The sequence below is a fragment of the Canis lupus genome, chromosome 23 (assembly GCF_048164855.1).
Source record: "Canis lupus baileyi chromosome 23, mCanLup2.hap1, whole genome shotgun sequence".
In the NCBI taxonomy this organism is placed as follows: Eukaryota; Metazoa; Chordata; class Mammalia; order Carnivora; family Canidae; genus Canis; species Canis lupus.
This window is the reverse complement of record NC_132860.1, coordinates 25,488,911-25,507,013: the sequence shown is the minus strand read 5'-3', so window position 1 is coordinate 25,507,013 and position 18,103 is coordinate 25,488,911. Positions and strand designations below refer to the sequence as shown.

The following is an 18,103-nucleotide window of genomic DNA, read 5'->3' as shown; positions in this document are numbered from 1 at the left end:
GCTCATCTCTGCACGCCCCCACTGAGGACTCTTTGAAGCTCTCTGAATGTCGGTGTGTGGGAATGATGTGGACTGGCTCCAGCTCCACAGGGTAGAGAGCACGAATGACAGCAAAGAGAGCATCAGGTCCTCAGCCAGGGTCTCAGCTGATTTCTTGTCAGCAAAGACATAATCCCTGCCCTGTTCTATGCATCCTAAGGTTCCTGTCTCTAGAGAGGAAGGAAGCTGGATCCCCAACTCCCACTACCACAGACCCCAAGGGTAAAACAGGACATCAAAGAGGTGCTAGGCACACACTTTCTTTATTATGAGTTGGGGCTTTGGGACCAAATCCTGTGTGGCCTCCTGCTCTGGAAACTAGAGAATGAATCCTGGATCCCCTTCACTGAGTCCCTAGGGAGGGATGTTGGGCAAGCTCAAGTCCCTAACACAAGAGCTGCCGAGGAAGGAAGAGAAGACAAGGACCCATGGTAGTTCTGTTTCTTATATAACCTGCATTCTTGCCACCAAAAGCTCTAACACGCAGCATCAAAATTCAATTCTGTCCCTCCAGGACTGCGTTCTGATCATGACCCTTCTTAGAGTTCCTCTTCTGGAGGAATTAGGGGAGTGGTGAGCTCTGGATTTCCCTTAGAGTTTAGGGTACACAGACAAGCGGTCCCTGTAGTTTGTGAGGTCAGCCTCGCTGATCCTGAAGAGAGGGTGTCCCAGGCTCTTAAGCACAGTGGGGAGAGACCGGGTGGCCCGTCCGAGAGCCAACAACCACCGGGCTTCTCCATCCGTCTCTGGAGGTGCCGTGGCTGCACCAGACCCCGGGGATTCACAGGGCCTGCACTAGCACCAGGAGGCTCATGACCAGGGCCATGGAGAAGAAGATGCCCAGGAAGAAGCGATCCATCACACGGGCCAGCCGCTTCCAGTCCTCATGGCGGCGCTGCGCAGCCCGGTGGCTGTGGAAGGCGTTAGCAATGGTAGCCACGTGGTGCAGCAGGGCTTCCTGACGGCACAGACACCGGGGCTCACGGCAAGGAACTGCTGGAGGGCGAGCCCCTCCGTCAGGAGGTCGGGGACTGGGGGATGATTCCGGTGGTCTAGCCTGCCCACAGGGCTCCCCTCGTTCCCGCACGCACAAGCCTCGTGCCAGGCGTCCAAGCAGGAGGGTCCGGGCCCAGGCTGGCACTGGTCGGGCGCTGGGACCACAGTAATGCAGGTTCATGATAAGGATGGTGAGTGCCGTGGAAAATGTGACCATGGTCATGGTGGCCATGTAGTACTTCCCTGCAAGAGAGAGTAGGCTGGGGCCCAGAGCGAGAACTGAGCTTGCCCACCGCCTCAACACAGGGAGGCACCAGCTCCCCCACCAGGAGGCTCTCAAGGCCCTCCCTGTCCCAGTCCCAGTGGAGGCGGCGGCAGGTAAGGGCTAAGGTCTCCTCGTTCCTAGTTCTTGCGAGTGGGTTCTCAGAAGCTCCCCGCTCCCTAGTTGTTCTCCCCACTGCTGGACGCTGCACCCTCACCCCCAATCCGTGAAAGTCACGGTCTCAAATAGCACAAGCACCACCTGGGGCAAGTTAGCGATCCTTTTGGCACAACTGGGATAACAGAGCCTATCTCAGGTTGGTGGTGATGCCTCAGTGAATTAGTACAAAAAAAAAAAAAATAATCAAGTGTTTAGGAGAGTGCCTGGCACACTGCCAGAACCCAGCGCATTTTGCCTGCGGACCGGACCGTGGGGTGGGGTGGGGTGGGGTGTCCTTCCCGGAAGGGGCCTTCTCCTCCTGCCCTCCCCTTCCCGCACGGACTTGGCGCTGCTCTGCGGGGGGTGGGGCGCCCGTCCCGCTCGCCGCCCCGCCCCGGTGGAGGCCCCCACGGGCGTCCGCAGCCCCAGGTGTGGGGGTGGGGTGGGGGCGCCGCGCCCGGCCCGGCCCGGCCCGGCCCGGCTCACCGATGAGCGGCACGCTCTCCGCCGGCGGCATGCTCTCTGCCAGCAGCAGCTGGAAGACGGTGAGCGCCAGCAGCACCGTGACGCCCAGCGACACCTTCTCGCCCGAGTCTGCGGGCAGGTGGAAGGCGAGCGGCGCGAGCAGCGAGATGAGCACGCAGGGCAGCAGCAGGTTGCACACGTAGGCGGCGGCGCGGCGGCGCAGCAGCAGCGTGAAGGTCACGTCGGGGTAGGGCTCGGAGCAGCAGCCGTAGGTGAGCACGCGCCGCCGCGCCGGCATGCCCAGCACGCGCCACTCCACGTTCTCCACGAAGTCGGCCAGGCCGGCGGCGGCGCCGCGCGGCCGCACGTCCAGCTGGTGCCCCCCGTGCGTCCAGGAGCCGAACGTCAGGCCGCAGCGCTGCGCGTCGAACGGGAAGGCGGACACGTCCACGCGGCACGAGCTGCGCGTGATGGCCGGCGCGTCCCAGCGCACGGCGCCGTCGTGCCGCAGAACCACGTTGGTGCTGGCGGAGGCCGGCGGCTGGGCGTCCGCCCTGCGGGCAGAGGGGGCGGGGCTGCGCGGGCGGGGCGGGGCCGGGGGCGGGGCCGGGGCCGAGGGCGGGGCGTCCGCCTGCGGGCAGAGGGGGCGGGGCTGCGCGGGCGGGCCGGGGGCGGGGCCGGGGGCCGGGGGCGGGGCCGGCACCCTGCAGGGCCTCTCCCGCCGCGCCCGCGCCCAGATGGTGGAGGGGTGGCCCACACGCCCTGGGAGCTGACCCACATCTAGGCCAGGGCCGTGGGAAAACACACCTGTCCCGGTCGGCCCCCCGCTGCAGCGTCACCCGTGAATCTCCTCGAGCCCCCCCCACCCCCCCGCCCACCGGGGCAATGTGCAGAGCCCTACGTTGTCTGGGAACCACACAACTGGTTTCCGAGGCATAAAGGAATGCTCCAGAGGGTTAGGCCCTGGAGGAAGCCCCTAGGCAGGTCCTCAGGGAGACCTGGGAGACTTGGAGCGGCCCCGAAGGCTGGAATATGCCATCTAAAGGCACTTGTGCCCCAGAACCCTTTCCGTACTACATACAGAACTGGCCCCGGACCACACAGTGCGTCCCCAGGAGACACTCAGCCTGGGTTGGCTGGGGACAGACTAAAGTGGGGGTGTCATGGAGGGGCTCTGAACTGCCGGCAGCTTACAAGGGTCCTGGGGGGAAAGCTTCCAGGGCAGCATAGCAACCAGGTTAGGTTGGGGAGTTGGGGAATCACTGCATACCCAGAGCCAAGGGCAACTGTAGGGCGGGGGAGGGGAGGGGAGGGGCCCAGGCAGGCAGTACTTGTTATAGAGTACGATGTCTGGTCGCCACACGAGACTGCTGGGGATGCGGATAGCATCCAGGCCACCATAGGCATCAGGGTCCCATCGTAGGTAGGCATCTGTCCACTCCTGTCGGATCCACAGGTACAGGGTCAGCACCTGGTTCCGCTCATCCTAGTGGGAGGCAGGGAGTGGGCACAGATGTGGGCGCATATATGCACACCCTTCCCTGTGTGTACGCACTCACCTACAGCGCTCTGGACAGCAGCCATAAACCCAGCTGGCTCACAGTCCAGTTCCTACCCAGGCCTGACCTTGCTATGTGGTCTTGGCAGATTCTTTTCTTCTTTAGGCTTCCGTTTCCTTAGTAGTTACGTGGGCTATAATCCCTGCTAGGCAGCAATGCAAGTGCGCAAAGTGTTGGGCACACTGTGGGTACCTGCCCAGCAGTTAGTATCCAACAGTTAGTAGCTCTTATTATTGTTGGTAATATTAACATTCACAGAAAATAATTGTTTGGAGAATAATCCCAGTCTCTCACTAAGCCCCAACCCCATTCCATGACACTGCCGCAGGCATGGTCCACACTTGTACTACCACCACCACACACCATGTCAATGATCTGGGACAATGTCACCTCCAGGGTCACGTTCAGAGCCTGGTCTGTGTCCGCCACAGGTCTCAGAGCACTTGTGTAGTTGGCGAAGAGGTCACGGAACAGCTTGTGAGCCAGCCTGCCCTCGGCTCCCAAGCACCCTGAAGGACCAGGAAGAAGCGTTGTCCATTTGAGGCCCTTGTCCAGGGGCATCTCCTCACACCCTCCACTCCCACAAGGCTGGCGTCCCGTCACCTGCTTCTGATGCTATAGGCCATTCCCTCCTGAAAACACTGCTTTCCCTAGGCTTTTGTGGCCACACTTTCAGCCCCTGACTCAAGTACTGTTCCCCAGAATCCTGGGTGTTGGGCTTTTCTTTCTTTTTTTTTTTTTTTCAGCCCAGATTTTTCTTCTGAGCTCGAGACCCATAAATACAGTTCACTCCTGAATGTCCTACTCTGTAGGTCCAAAATATGAACTCATTTCCTCCCCTCCTGTTCTGAAACCTGTTCCTTGTTCTGTGTTCCCCATCTCAGCAAACAGCACCCACTCCGGGTGACCTCAGCCAGAAATCTGTGCATTATCCTTCCTATCTGCTGCCTCCCCCTGCAATCCAGCCAGTGCCCAAGTCCTGCCAGCCATGCTGCTGGGCATCTTTTGAACATTTAGTCGCCCCTGAAGCTTGAGTGGATCCCAGCAGCAGCCTCCCCACTGCTCCTGCTGCCGGTTCGGTCTCTCTAACCATCCTCCACGTTTCTGAGATGAGGGTTTTAGACACTCAAGTCTGACCAGGCCAGTAGCTGCTTAACACTATTCAATGGCCCCCCATTGCCTGCTGGATAAAGTCCAAACTCTGCCTGGCATTCAATGTCCTTCGTGATCTGCTCCCCACCCCGCCCCTGGCTTTTCCATCACTGCTCCCACCACAGCCAGGCAGATCTCCTGTCATCCTCTTCAGCACCTCCGTCCTCCCTGCCACCCAGATAGAGCGCTTATTCCCAGCACAGTAGTGAAGAGAAATGGGATGTGGAGAGAGATCTGGGGAGGAAGGGAACAGCAGCAGTGCCCAGAGAGGCAGGGCTGGTTTGCTGTACTTCACACCTGGAAGTGGTGAGAACAGAAACAGAAGGCCCAGGCTGGAGACAGAGAAGCCGAGGCTGAGGCGGTGGCTCCTGGGCCCCATGGCTCTGCCACAGCAAGAGGTAGGGCGGGTCTCTGGGGGTGAGCCTCCTGGTCAGATGGAGGGCAGCATCAGGCCCTGCTGGCAAGGATGATGTGGATGATACCTGGAAGTCAGAAGGAAGTCTGAGGTCTCTGCCGGGGAGTCCGGCGGCCCTTCCAGTTCTCTGACCCTCCTGTTTGTACCTGCCCTCGGATTTTAGTGCTTGCATTGGGGCATCTGCTCTTTCTCCTCCACTGGTTGGCCCTTGCCTCTTCAGGCCTCTTCCCCGTGCTTGTCTCTGCCCCACCCCCCCACCCCCGCCCCCTTTACCTTGTCTCAACTCAGCCTGTCTCCATTTCCTTGTGTCTTTTCCTCTGGAACTCTTTTTTTTGCTTTCTGCCCTTTTTGACTTTGGTCTTCCTCCAACACTCTCTTCCTTTCTCCTTCCTCCTTCTGCTTTAGCCCCCTAACTTCCTTTCTCTATTCCCCATACCTGGACTCCGGATGAGCCTGGCTCATTCTCAGCACAACAGGGGCAGGGACTCAGAGGGCTCCGGGCTGCAGGCCCCTCTCATCTGCCCTTTTCCTTAGCTTAATTACAGGGTTGGGACACTTGTGCCCATGGGAACAGAGCAACTGAAATTGACACCTCAGGTCACTGGGACCTAAATTATTCAAATTGTAACACAGCACCCAGACTCAGCTCAAGCCCAGGCTGGGGTGTTGGAAGACACAGAGGTACTGGGGTCAGGAGCTGCAAAAGACTGGGCTTAAGGGTGTGAGGGGCCAGACCTGTGTATGGTGTTGTCCTCCTACCTCTGCCACCATTGTTGAATTCTTGAGGCTCTTTTTTTTTTATTGTATTTAAATTCACTTGATTAACATACGGTGTATTATTAGTTTCAGAGATAGAATTCAGTGATTAATCAGTTGCAAATAACAACACCCAGTGCTCATTACATCACATGCCCTTCTGAATTGCCCATCACCCAGTTAACCTATCCCCCCACCCACCCTGAGGCTCCCTTTAGACAGTTCTGCCTCAAGTGAGAGATGGAGCACATCTGTTCAGGCTAGGCACTTGGTGCCAAGCACGCTCTGCCTGGTGGGAAGGGGGCTGAGCCTCAGGCTGCTCTGGGTGGTCCCACAAAGCAGGAAATGGAGCTCACAATCTTTACCTCCAACTGCCTACAGCCATCCCCATCTGAGCCTGTGTTCTCCCCCAGCCTAAACACTGACATTGGGTAGCAGGGAAAATATAGGCTTTACAGTCACTCTCAGCTCTGTTGTATGAGCTGTCTAATCTGGGCAAGATACCGAGACTCTCTGGTTTATGTTTTCATACGGGATAATGGGATTAACAGTCCTCACTTCAGAAGTTATGAGGATTGAATGAGACAAGGCAAGTACCTCGCATATTGCTTGATGCACAGCAGTCAACCAAAAGTAGATATACCATAATCCCAGTGGATTAGTTAGACCATTCTACCTTCAGGAACGCACACTTAGATTCACAAGTCCCCGGCCCCCAGCAACCACCATTCCACTTTCTATCTCCATGATTTTGACTTACTCATGTATGAGCAATCACATGTCTTTTTTTTTTTTTTTTTTAAGATTTTATTTAAAGAGCGAGAGAGAGCACAAGTGCGGGGGAGGGTCAGAGGCAGAGAGGCAAGCAGATTCCCCACTGAGCGGGGAGCCCAAAGTGGGGTTCGATACCAGGACCCTGGGATGATGATCACCTGAGCCCAAGGCAGATACTTAACCAACTGAGCCACTTAGGCACCCCTAAATCACGCATTTGTCGTTTTGAAATCAGCTGATTTCACTTCACAGAATATCCTCAAAATTCATCCATTTTGTTACATATGTTGGAATGTCTTTATTTTAAGCCTGTATATATTTTATTGTATGGATATACTACCTTTTGCTTATCCATTCATTCCTAGAGGAATACTTTGGTTGCATCCACATTTTAGCTAGTGTGAATAATACTGCTGTGTATGGAAGTAGAAATATTTCCTCAAGACTTAGCTTTTGGTTCTTTTGGACTATATACCCAGAAATGAAATTGCTAGGTCATATGGTGATTCTATTTTTTATTTTTTGAGGAATCGTCATACTACTTTCTACAGTGGCTATATTCCCACCAACAGGATACAAAAGTTCCCGCTTCTCTACATCCTCACCAACAGTGGTTTTGTTGTTGTTTTCAATACTAGCTATCTTAATGGGTGTAAGGTGGTATCTCACTGTAGTTTTGATTTGCATTTCCCTAATAATTAGTAGTTGAGCATTGTTTCATATGTTTATTGGCCATTTGTATATCTTCTTTGGAGAAATGTCTATTCTAGTCCTTTGTCTATTTTTTTTTTTTAATTGGGTTGTGTTGTTGCATTTTAGGAGTTCTCTTTATATTCTGGATATTAATTCCTTTTGAGGTATATAATTTGCAAATATTTTGTCCCATTTTCTGGGTTGCTTTTTAACTCAGTTGATGTATCCTTTTGGTGAACAAAATTTTAAATATTTTATGAATCCCATTTTGTCTATATATTCTTTTTGTCTGCACTTTAAAGTCAGATCCAGTAAATCATTGCCAAATCCAATGCTGTGAAGCTTTTGCCCTATCTTCTAAGAGATTTAGTTTTGGTTCTTACATTTAAGTCTTTGACCCATCTGTAGTTAATTGTGTATGGTGTTTATTTTTTATTTTTTTTAAGATTGTATTTATTTATTCATGATAGACACAGAGAGAGGCAGAAACATAGGCAGAGGGAGAAGCAGTCTCCCTGGGGAGCCTGACATGAGACTTGATCCCAGGACACTGGGATCACAACCCTCCCCAAAGGCAGACACTCAACCACTGAGCCACTGAGGTGCCCCGTATATGGTGTTTAGATAAAGATCCAACTTCATTTCTTTGTATGTGTATATCCAGTTTCCCCAGCACCATTTTTTAAAATAAAGATTTTATTTATTTGAGGAAGAATCAGAGAATGCACAGAGGGAGAAGGGGTCATGACCTGAGCCAAAGGCAGGCGCTTAACCGAGCCACCCAGTCACCCCTCCCAGAACCATTTGTTAAGATTGTCCTTTCTCCCAGTGAATAGTCTTGGCAGCCTTGTCAAAAATCATTTGACCATATATGTGAGAGATTATCCCTGGGCTCCCTAGCCTATTTATCTTTGTGCCGTACCACACTGTTTTGATTACTATAGCTTTGCAGTGAGTTTTGAAATTAGGAAATTAGGAAATTAGGAGTTCTCCAACTTTGTTCTTTTTCAAGATTGTATTTGGTTATTCAGATTCCCTTGAGATTCCATATGAATTTTAGGGTGGATTTTTCTATTTCTGCAAAAAACAAAAACAAAAAAACCACTGAGATTTTGAGAGGGAGTGTGGGTATCTTTCCATTTATGTCTTAATTTCTTTAAGCAGTGTTTTTAGTTTTCAGTGTATATGTCTTTTGTCTCCTTGGTTATGTTCATTCCTAATGATTTTATTCTTTTTGATGGTATTAAAAGTGGAATTGTTTCTGTAATTTTCTTTTGGATTGTTCATTGTTAGTGTATAGAATGCAATTGATTTTTGCATGTTGACTTTATACTGCTACTTTGAATTCATCTGTTCTTTTTTTTTTTTTTTTCATCTGTTAGTTCTAACAGTGTTGCTGAACTGTGTCATTGTTGCTGTCATTGGTTTAGTAATATTTAGGGTTTTCTACATATAAGATTATATCATCTACATATTTTACTTCTTCCTTTCCAATTTGGAGGTCTTTTGTCTTTCTTCCCTAATTGGTCTGGCTAGAACTTACAGCATAATGTTGAATAGAAGTGGTGAAAGCAGATGTCCTTGCTTTCTTACTTGATCTTGGAGTAAAAGCTTTCACTCTTTCACCATGGAGTACGATGTTTATTGTGGGTTTTTCAGATATGGCTTTTATTTATTTTTAAAGATATGCTTTTTTTTTTTTTTTTTAAAGATTTTACTTATTTATGAAAGACAGAGAGAGGCAGAGACACAGGCAGAGGGAGAAGCAGGCTCCATGCAGGGAGCAATGTGGGACTCGATCCTGGGACTCCAGGATCATGCTCTGAGCCGAAAGCAGGTGCTTAAACACTCAGCCACCCAGGCATCTCAAGATTTACTTTAGAGAGAGAGAATTCTCAAGCAGATTCCTACTGAATGCAGAGCTCAAGACAAGACTTAATCGCAGGACCCTGGGATCATGACCTGAGCTGAAACCAAGAGTTGGGCACCTAATGGACTGAGCTACCCAAGCACCCCCATATATGGCTTTTATTATGTTGAGTTGGCTTCCTATTACTAGTTTGTTGAGTGTCTTTATCATGAAAGAGTATTGAATTCTGTCAAATGTTTTTTCTGTATCAAGTGAAATGGTCATACGCTTTTCTCCCCATTCTGTTAATGTGGTGTATTACATTATTTTCATATGTTGAACCATCCCTGCATTTCAGAAATAAATTCCACTTCGTCCTGGTGTGTAACCCTTCTGATATGCTGAATTCAATTTGCTGGTATTCTGTTGAGGATTTATGCATCAATGTTCATAAAAGATATTTCTCTGTAGTTTTTTTGTAGTGTCTTCGTTTAGCTTTGGTATAAGGGTACTTGTATACATTAAATGGGTAATTAAAGGTAGGGGTGCCTGGATGGCTCTGTAGGTAGAGCATAAGACTCTTGATCTTGGGTTTGTAAATTTGAGCTTCACACTGGGTGTAGAAATTACTTAAAATAAAATCTTTAGGTAATTGTATGGTAATGTGAATTAGATCTCAATAAAGCTGTTACCAAAAATATCATACTCCATATCATGAGTGAGAATTAGCTGAAACAAGAAAACAATCACAGAAACAAGAAAGATCACAGATACTGGACATATTAAATAATAGTAATTTGACTATTTTGTGTATTGTGTATTGCTAAAAAGGTAAGATATATTAATTCATTAGTCTCACAATATCCTATAAAGGGAGAAGCAGGCTCTAGGCAGGGAGCCCAATGTGGGACTCGATCTCAGGACTCTGGGATCACACCCTGAGCCGAAGGCACATGTTTAACTGCTGAGCCACCCAAGTGTCCCAAGCATGCAACTCTTTTTTTTTTTTTTTAATTTTTTTTATTTATGATAGGCACACAGTGAGAGAGAGAGAGGCAGAGACACAGGCAGAGGGAGAAGCAGGCTCCATGCACCGGGAGCCCGATGTGGGATTCGATCCCGGGTCTCCAGGATCGTGCCCTGGGCCAAAGGCAGGCGCCAAACCGCTGCGCCACCCAGGGATCCCTTTTTTTTTTTTTTAAAGATTTTATTTATTTATTCATGAAAGACACACAGAGAGAGACAGAGACATAGGCATAGGGAGAGGCAGGCTCCATGCAGGGAGCCCGATGTGGGACTTGATCCTTTGGGCTCCAGGATCACACCTTGGGCTGAAGGCAGGCACTAAACCGCTGAGCCACCCAGGCATCCCTCAAGCATGCAACTCTTGATCTCAGAGTCCTAAGTTTGAGTCTCATGTTAGGGGCAGAGGTTACTTAAAAAAAAAAAAAAAAAATGTGCTTCAAAACAGCAAGAATGGAGTGCACATATGGAATAGACCAAAGAGTTAAAGAAGCTTCAATTTACAAAACACATTTGGGATTCATCTAACATGGCACACGATTCAAATTCTTGGGGCACCTGGGTGACTCAGTTGGTTAAACATCTGCCTTCTGCTAATGATCATTATCCCAGGGTCCTGGGATCAAGCCCCACATTGACCTCCCTGGTGAGAGCCTGCTTCTCCTTCTCCTTCTGCCCCTCCCCCTCTCAAATAAAACTTAAAAAGACAAAAAAACCCAACTTCTTGCTGATTCCAGCAGGCTGGGGAGGACAGGGTGGTGGGGATGTCCCTCAGGACCAGCCAAGAGTCCTTGGCTTCACACAGGATGAAAATCAAGTGTGAACCAGCAGGAGGTGAAAGTAGTTTACTAAAGATATATATATGGAGAGAGAGAGAGAGTATCCGGGAGACTTAAAAAGGAAAAGAACATATCTCTGTTCAGGGACTTGTGGTTTTATTGAGGATGGTGGTCTAGTTTATGTGTCCTCTTAGGCATCCAGGAATTCGTTAGAAGATGAAGGTCCAGGTGTTATTCCTTGGAGCCAGGGGTTCTTGGCTCTGAGATGTTTAGCTCCAAAGGTCTGGAATGCATATACATATATGATAGCTTTTTCAGGTCATCTTCACCTGGTCCTTCCTTAGATGTTATTTATTCTAGAGAATCATGAACTCTTTGTCCCTCACAAGGAGGACACAGTCTATTTGCATTACAAGGCATGGGTAAAGTGGGGTCCTAGCAAGACTAGAAACCAGAAAAGCAGCAAAGGAAAAAAAAACAACCACCAGCTCTTTCTCTCCTCTTTGGTTTCCTTGTCTCATTTACATAGTATAATCTTTGACTAAAGACTAATGTTTAAATTGGTGTTTACCTGAAAAAAAAAAAAAGGTAAAATGTTTCTCATAATCTATTTACTGTGATTTGGGGTGAAAATGTTATATTGTTAATATACATAAAAAAAAAAATCCAGAAGTTGGTGGGTGAGTTTTAAGAAGCTATGGGGGGGGGGGGGCAGGGAACAAAGTAAAAAAATTAACTGCACAATAGCAGTATGATTTAAGCCTCTATTTTGAAAAGAACAAATTACTACATATAAAAAGGTAAGGGATATACAATAATGAAATAATGACCCTTTGCCATGATTATCATCAGACAGAAGGTTGATGGGAAGTTATATAAAGGGCGAATAAGGCTGACAACACCTGAATCAATGTTAACAACACTAAAAGTGGAACAACCTAAACATGTGTCTTCTGAAGTGGTAACACACCACCATCCATTCATTACCAGGGAGTAGGGGGGCAGCTGAGAGAAGGAAACAATCTAATCAAGCCTCTAGATCTAACCAGCAGTATATAGGAAGTAAGGGGGAGTATATAGATAGGAAGGACCAGTGTTAAGGATGTAGAGGCACAACCAGCCGAACCTAGAAGGTCCTGGTCCTCAATCCTAAAGGACAAATGACCTAGTTACTTTAACAAATAAAGGACATTTAAAAAAAGGGGGGGGGGAAGTGCACTGGTAATAGACTGACACTTGAGACTTACCAACCAAATGCAAAGTGTGGACTCTGTTGAGATCCTAATTCAAACAATTCAACCATGAGGTGCCTGGATGGCTCAGTTGATTGAATAAGTCTTGATTTCAGCTCAGGTTGTGATCTCAGGGTTGTAAGTTTGAGCCCTGCATTGGGCTCCACGCTCAGCAGGGAGTCTGCTTGAGATTTTTTTCTCCCTTTCTCCTTCCTCACCATGTTCATGCATGTTCTCTCAAAAATAAATCTCCCAACAATTCAACCATAAAAATGTAGTTTGAGACAACTGGGGAAATTTGAAAATGCAGAGGGTATTAGCTGCTATCTTGGGATTACTGTTAATTTTGTTAGGTGTGACAATGCTGCTGTGATTATGTTTTACCTGTTGGTGGGGCACCTGGGTCGGTAACCCACCCAGGTGGGTGACTGGGCTGGTAAGCATCTGACTCTTGATTTCATTTCAACTAGGTCATGATCTCAGGGTCATTTGATTGAACCCTGCATCAGGCTCTGAACTGGGCATGGAGCCTGCTTAAAGATTCTCTCCTTCCCAATCACTCTGCCCTTTCCCCCACTCATGAGCTCCCTCTCTAAAAAAAAAAAGAAATTAAAAAAAATAAAAAAAAATAAAACAGAACAAAACAAAAATTACCTGTTAGAAATGCTTAGGTATTGATGAAATGATGATCTGCTTTAGAAATACCATTGTGGGGTAGGTAAAATAACAGTGGAGGTAGAGATGAAATAAGATTGGAGGAATTTCACAAATGTTGAATGTGGATTCATTACATCATTTTACTTTTGCATAGATGAAAATCTCTACAGTAAAAGGTTAAAAAAAAAAAAAAGCCCTCAAGAAAACATAAGGAATGAATGTTTAAAGCAGAAATCAATACATTACAATATAGAACTCTGGTAAAAATTGGTCAATAAGTCAAAGACTGGTTCTTTGAAAAACAACAAATTTGGAGTAATTTTCTGTTAATACAAAGTAGCACCTGAGTCAAAGAGTAAAACATCTGAAAAAAGCAGCTACTCTGCAGGCCTTGGTTTAGCTAATTCAAAATTTAATCTCCAGACCTTTCCGGACTTTGATTTTGGCATCATTCCAGCACTTTGACAAGGAATACATTTACTTTGGATGTTCTATGAGGTTGTAGATTTTACAAGTCTGTTGAGTTTTGAGAAAACAGATTCCTGTTTTTAATTTTTGAGAAACTTAAAATTTTATTTCAATGGAATTTTGTAATGTAGAAGAGGAGCTTGTCATCTTATTAACTTTTTTAAAATTATTTTTTTAAGATTTTATTTATTCATGAGAGACGGAGACACACACACACACACACACAGGCAGAGGGAGAAGCAGGCTCCATGCAGGGAGCCTGATGTGGGACTGGATCCTAGGACTCCAGGATCATGCCTTGGGCCAAACGCAGGCACTAAACCGCTGAGCCACCCAGGGATCCCTTTATCATTAACTTTGAACTATAAATCTGTCTGTGATGTAACACAGCTACGATAAACATTTGACTTAGAGCCTTTAAAGAATATATATGAAATACTTGTCACAAGAGGAAATACTGCCCATATTCACAATTCTTAATACGTCTAAAAAGGCTAACCAAAAAAAAAAAAAAAAAAAAGGCTAACCATTTCTATAGCACACTCGCTTTTCACAAAACACTTCTCACGAGGAAACCACAACAGGAATTCTTTGCTATAAGCCCAGTAATGCTCTGTGACTCAGGTTCATAGTTAGTAATGGCGGGAGATTCCCAGGAGTTATCCTTAATCTTTGGGGGTCTAAATTAAAGCCCCAGATCCACTCTGCTTTATCTCCAAATTCCTCCAAGGCCCAGTGTCTTAGACCTAAGCCTATTTGGAATTTGCTCACACCTTCAGTTTAACAGGAAAAAAAAAAAAAATCCAAATAGTACTCCTCAGATTTATTTGCTCCCTCTGGAAAATAGCTGTGTTTAGCAGCAACATCCAAGATCATCATCCACCTTACACAATGGAAAATGAAATTAAAAGAGTGAAGTGTGGGGTGCCTGGGTGGCTCAGTGGTTGAGCTTCTTTCTCTCTCTGGCTCAAGCCATGAACCTGGATTCCTGGGATCGAGTCCTGCATCAGCCTCCCCACAGGGAGCCTGCCTCTCCTGTCTGTGTCTCTGCCTCTCTCTGTTTCTCATGAATAAATATATAAAATCTTAAATGAAAATAAAAAATAAAAGAGTGAAGTTATCACCCAAGATTTATAAACAAAACCCCCAGAGCAGAAGAGCCAGGCTTTGAATCTTAAGTTTATTCCACTGGGCAATGAAACTCTTCCCCATCCCCTACTGGGAAGCCAAGCACAGAAATACATGCTTTTAAATATATTTATATCAATATAAGAAGTCAGTGTTAATTAATAATCTCATCCCTAAATTTGCTCTAATAAATTTAGCCTTTGATTGTTCTTTCTTTAACCCATGGCCCATCTCCTGTTAGACTGAGGCCACTGTAAAGATCTTTGGAGTTAAGAAGGCTCAAAAAATACAAAGGGAAAGCCAATAGCAGGAATGCTATAAACATTTTATTTATTTTTTTAAGAAAGTAGCTTCAGAAAAAGAGGAAAATAATCTAGATCATTTATTTATATATATATATATACTTTTTAATAAAAACCTTTACATAATCTTCATGCATAAAGACCCAGAGGTGGCCATGTTGTCTGTGACAGCTCTCATACCAGCTGTCGCAGGCCTTTATCTGGGACTCCCCATAGTTGGCAGCAGTGTGGCAAAGGCCCTCCACTTGCCCTTAAAAGCCCGGCTCCTTGCCTGCCTCAGTAATGGATTTACTTCTGGGACTGTAGACAATGGGTAGGAAATGCTTTGGGTTAGAATAAGAAGGATAGGGAGGGGGAAAAAAAAAAAAAAAAGGACAGGGAGGGCTACCCAACATGCTGTGTTTTATCCAAACTCTTCAGGCAAATCCAGACAGGAAGCCTAGCAAGAGGGCTGAAAACCAGGGATCAAACTGAATTCTGGAGCCTCTGAGAGACATGGGGTCTATGACCAAGAGTTCCTGCACATGATAGTAGGAAAAGTTTGGTGTTCATGGGACATTCAAGGCAGGAACAAAGAAGCCTTGAAGATTCATCCCTCTGTGGCAGGTACTCACTTCTACCCTAAAATGAGTCAGAAAGACCCTGTTCTGTTTCCTAACTTAGTCCCACCCTCTTTTGACTCTAAAACAGTGTTAACTCCTCAATCTACTTAAGAGACAAATTCTCCTTTCTTCTGTGGATAGTTTATCTGTTAAGGAAGGACAATCCTTGATTAACATATTTGTCCTAGTATAAAAGGGTTGAGGTAGGACTAGGGTAGCAGGTTGGCATGGAGGGTCACAAGATCCAGAACAGCTGAAGGTGGAAAAGGATTCCCTGGTTCTCTGGAGGGAATTTTGCCAAAGGTATTTTATTGACCATTTTTTTTAAAACGGGGGAGAAAAAAAGAATGATCTTAAGGAAAGTAAAAAGAGACTTGGCTCCTTTTTTTTGGGTTCTAAAAGCCCTTATGCTTTGTTAAGTATTAAGAAAAGCCCTGAATAAATGGAGGATGCTGCTTGGGGCAGCAGGAAAAGAGGATGGATTCCACAGCCACTCAAGAGAATGGCAAACAGTGCCAATTAACTCAATGCAGGGGATTTCAGTGTGGTGAGTGTGAATGAGCATGTGAGTGTGGTGGGAGGAACTTGGGAGTTCACTGGCTCCCAACAGTCAATTCTCGCAGGTAGGACTGTGTGAGGCCACGTAGTTCCTCCAAGGCATAGTCCTCAGGCATGGGGAGCTGGCCAATGTGGGGAGCCAAGAGGCCCAAAGGGACTCGCTGAGGGTCTGGTGTTGAGTCAGAAGTTGTATCAGGGGCACGCTGAAGGCTCCATACCACCCGTAGCAGGTTGGCTGCTCGTTTGGCCATGTCTAGAGAGAAAAAATGAAGTGGGCACCATGGATGAGGGGTGGTAAGGGTGGGCATCGGGGTATAGGTATAATACTTAAGACTGGAAGCAAGCAGGCAGGAAGCAGGGAGAGGCTGGAGGATTACCTGACTGGGCCAGGAGATCCTTTGCATTGTAACACTGCATCTGCTGTATGCGATTGCACAGGGAGATCACTTTGGCATGTAACTGTTCCAGCTCATAAACTGAGCAATCCACCTACAAAAAAGCAGAGAAACCAATTAGGTCAAGAAGACTTCCCATTACCCCAATTCTGTCCATGGACTATGTGAAGCTCTGAAGCGACAGAAAAAACCCACAGAGCTGGCTTGCAGTGTCATGTCACCACTATCTACTATCCTAACCACAGTGGACAAAACCCAACCTCAGCAATAATCCACAAGAGCAAAGTAACATAGTATCAAAGCTCTGAATTGGGCAAGTCTTGAGATGAGCATTAATGAACCAAATGACACCTAAAATCTAGATAAATCTGGGCTCAGAGGGACACATGGGTGGCTCGGTGGTTGGACGTCTGCCTTTGGCTCGGGTCATGATCCCGGGGTCCTAGGATCAAGTCCCACATCAGACGTCCTGCAGGGAGCCTGCTTCTCCCTCTGCCTATGTCTCTGCCTCTGTGTGTCTCTCATGAATAAATAAATTCTTAAAAAAAAAAAAAAAACTGGGCTCAGAGAGATTGTATGAGTTCTTAAGAGTGCATAGTAAGTAAGAAGTAGAGTCCAAACTAGCATTTAATTTAGGTATCCTAACTCCAAGTTCACAACTCTTTCTAAAATACTGTGGGGCCCTATGTCCTCTCCCTATGTGCTGCAATCCACTCCTATGGCTCTAATTGTTATTTGAAATTAATTTATTAGAGAGAGAGTGAGCAAGCAGGAGGAGCAGCAGAGAGAGAGAGGGAAAGGCAGAGAATACCAAGCAGACTGTGTGCTGAACTGAGTGTAGAAACTGATGCGAGGCTTGATCCCACAATCCTGAGACCACAACCTGAGATGAAACCAAGAGTTGGATGCTTAATCAAGTGAGGCACCCAGGCACCCCACCTATGGCTCCAATTATGATCAATGTGCTGATGATTCCTAAATCTTTAGCCTAATATTCCAACCTTGCATTCCCCTTCCCAGGGCCACTGCCTTAGCTTGGGTTATCATTATTTCTTACTTGAAATATCTTAAGAGGTTGATCACTATCTTCAGTGTCATCCCCATTACATCACATCTGGTAGTCAGAGTGACTTTCCTAAAAAGCAAGTCTGTATTTTTATTTTCTCAATTTTTAAAAAGTTTATTTAAGTAATCCCTACCCCCAACATGGGGCTCAAACTCCCAACCCCAAGATCAAGAGTCATATACTCTTCTGACTGAGCCAGTCAGGAACACTATTTTTATTCTTTACTTGTATTCTCAACACTTTCCAGCAGCATCTTATTCCTGTTTGCCTCACATATGTCTCTTGGTTGCCCACACCCTCTTCAAACTTACATTAAACCGCCCTACTTGCTAAATGTCCTATCACCTCCTCCTTCTCCAAATGCTCACCCAGCCCTTCCATGAAGCATCTCTCTTATTGAATCTACTTTTGGAGTGCTTTGTAGAATCTACCATTTAATGCCTCTGCAAGTATTTTTTATCCACAAGAATCTAGTATGTATGTATGTATGTATGTATGTATGTATTTATTTAAGATTTTATTTATTTATTCATAACAGACAGAGAGGGGGGGGGGGCAGAGACAGAGGCAGAGGGAGAAGCAGGCTCCATGCAGGGAGCCCGATGTGGGATTCGATCCCGGGTCTCCAGGATCAGGCCCTGGCTGAATGTGGCGCTAAACCGCTGAGCCACCGGGGCTGCCCCAAGAATCCACTCTTTAACTGGACATTTAAAGGTGGTAAATATGATGAGGTCTTTGCTCTGAAGAAACTCATAGAAAATAAAAAAACTATCA

General features: G+C 46.8%; 2 protein-coding genes across 6 annotated transcripts in view; both read right to left on the bottom strand.

Annotated features, from left to right (window-relative positions):
* Window positions 1-283: 283 nt before the first annotated feature.
* CHRNA10 (cholinergic receptor nicotinic alpha 10 subunit) lies at window positions 284-16,357 on the bottom strand. 2 transcript variants are annotated; one of them, XM_072794399.1, is made up of 6 exons: window positions 16,246-16,357; window positions 4,930-5,114; window positions 3,844-3,989; window positions 3,253-3,407; window positions 1,943-2,475; window positions 284-1,278 (listed from the first exon to the last, which is right to left on the bottom strand). In XM_072794399.1, exons 2-6 carry the CDS (start codon window positions 5,009-5,011, stop codon window positions 821-823), a joined length of 1,374 nt encoding a protein of 457 aa, XP_072650500.1. In that variant the 5' UTR covers window positions 5,012-5,114; window positions 16,246-16,357; the 3' UTR covers window positions 284-820. The 2 variants fall into 2 exon arrangements, with proteins under 2 accessions (XP_072650500.1, XP_072650501.1); XM_072794400.1 differs by lacking the exon at window positions 16,246-16,357 and adding an exon at window positions 12,808-14,440.
* NUP98 (nucleoporin 98 and 96 precursor) overlaps window positions 14,711-18,103 on the bottom strand; it is a 118,387-nt gene continuing 114,994 nt past the window's right edge. For all 4 annotated transcript variants that reach the window (XM_072794394.1, XM_072794396.1, XM_072794397.1 and 1 more), the window contains exons 32-33: window positions 16,246-16,357; window positions 14,711-16,121 (exon numbers count right to left, since the gene is read on the bottom strand). In XM_072794394.1, the coding sequence (XP_072650495.1) occupies window positions 15,904-16,121; window positions 16,246-16,357 (330 nt within the window). In that variant the 3' untranslated portion in view covers window positions 14,711-15,903. The remainder of the gene's footprint in view (window positions 16,122-16,245; window positions 16,358-18,103) is intronic.

Excerpts from the sequence above, each read along its gene's own strand:
- CHRNA10 (XM_072794399.1), bottom strand. The coding sequence starts at position 5,011 with ATGGGGCCCAGGAGCCACCGCCTCAGCCTCGGCTTCTCTGTCTCCAGC. Across the intron at positions 3,990-4,929 it reads TCTGTTCTCACCACTTCCAG|GGTGCTTGGGAGCCGAGGGC; the intron begins GTGTGAAGTACA and ends CTGGTCCTTCAG. Across the intron at positions 3,408-3,843 it reads TGTCCCAGATCATTGACATG|GATGAGCGGAACCAGGTGCT; the intron begins GTGTGTGGTGGT and ends GCCTCCCACTAG.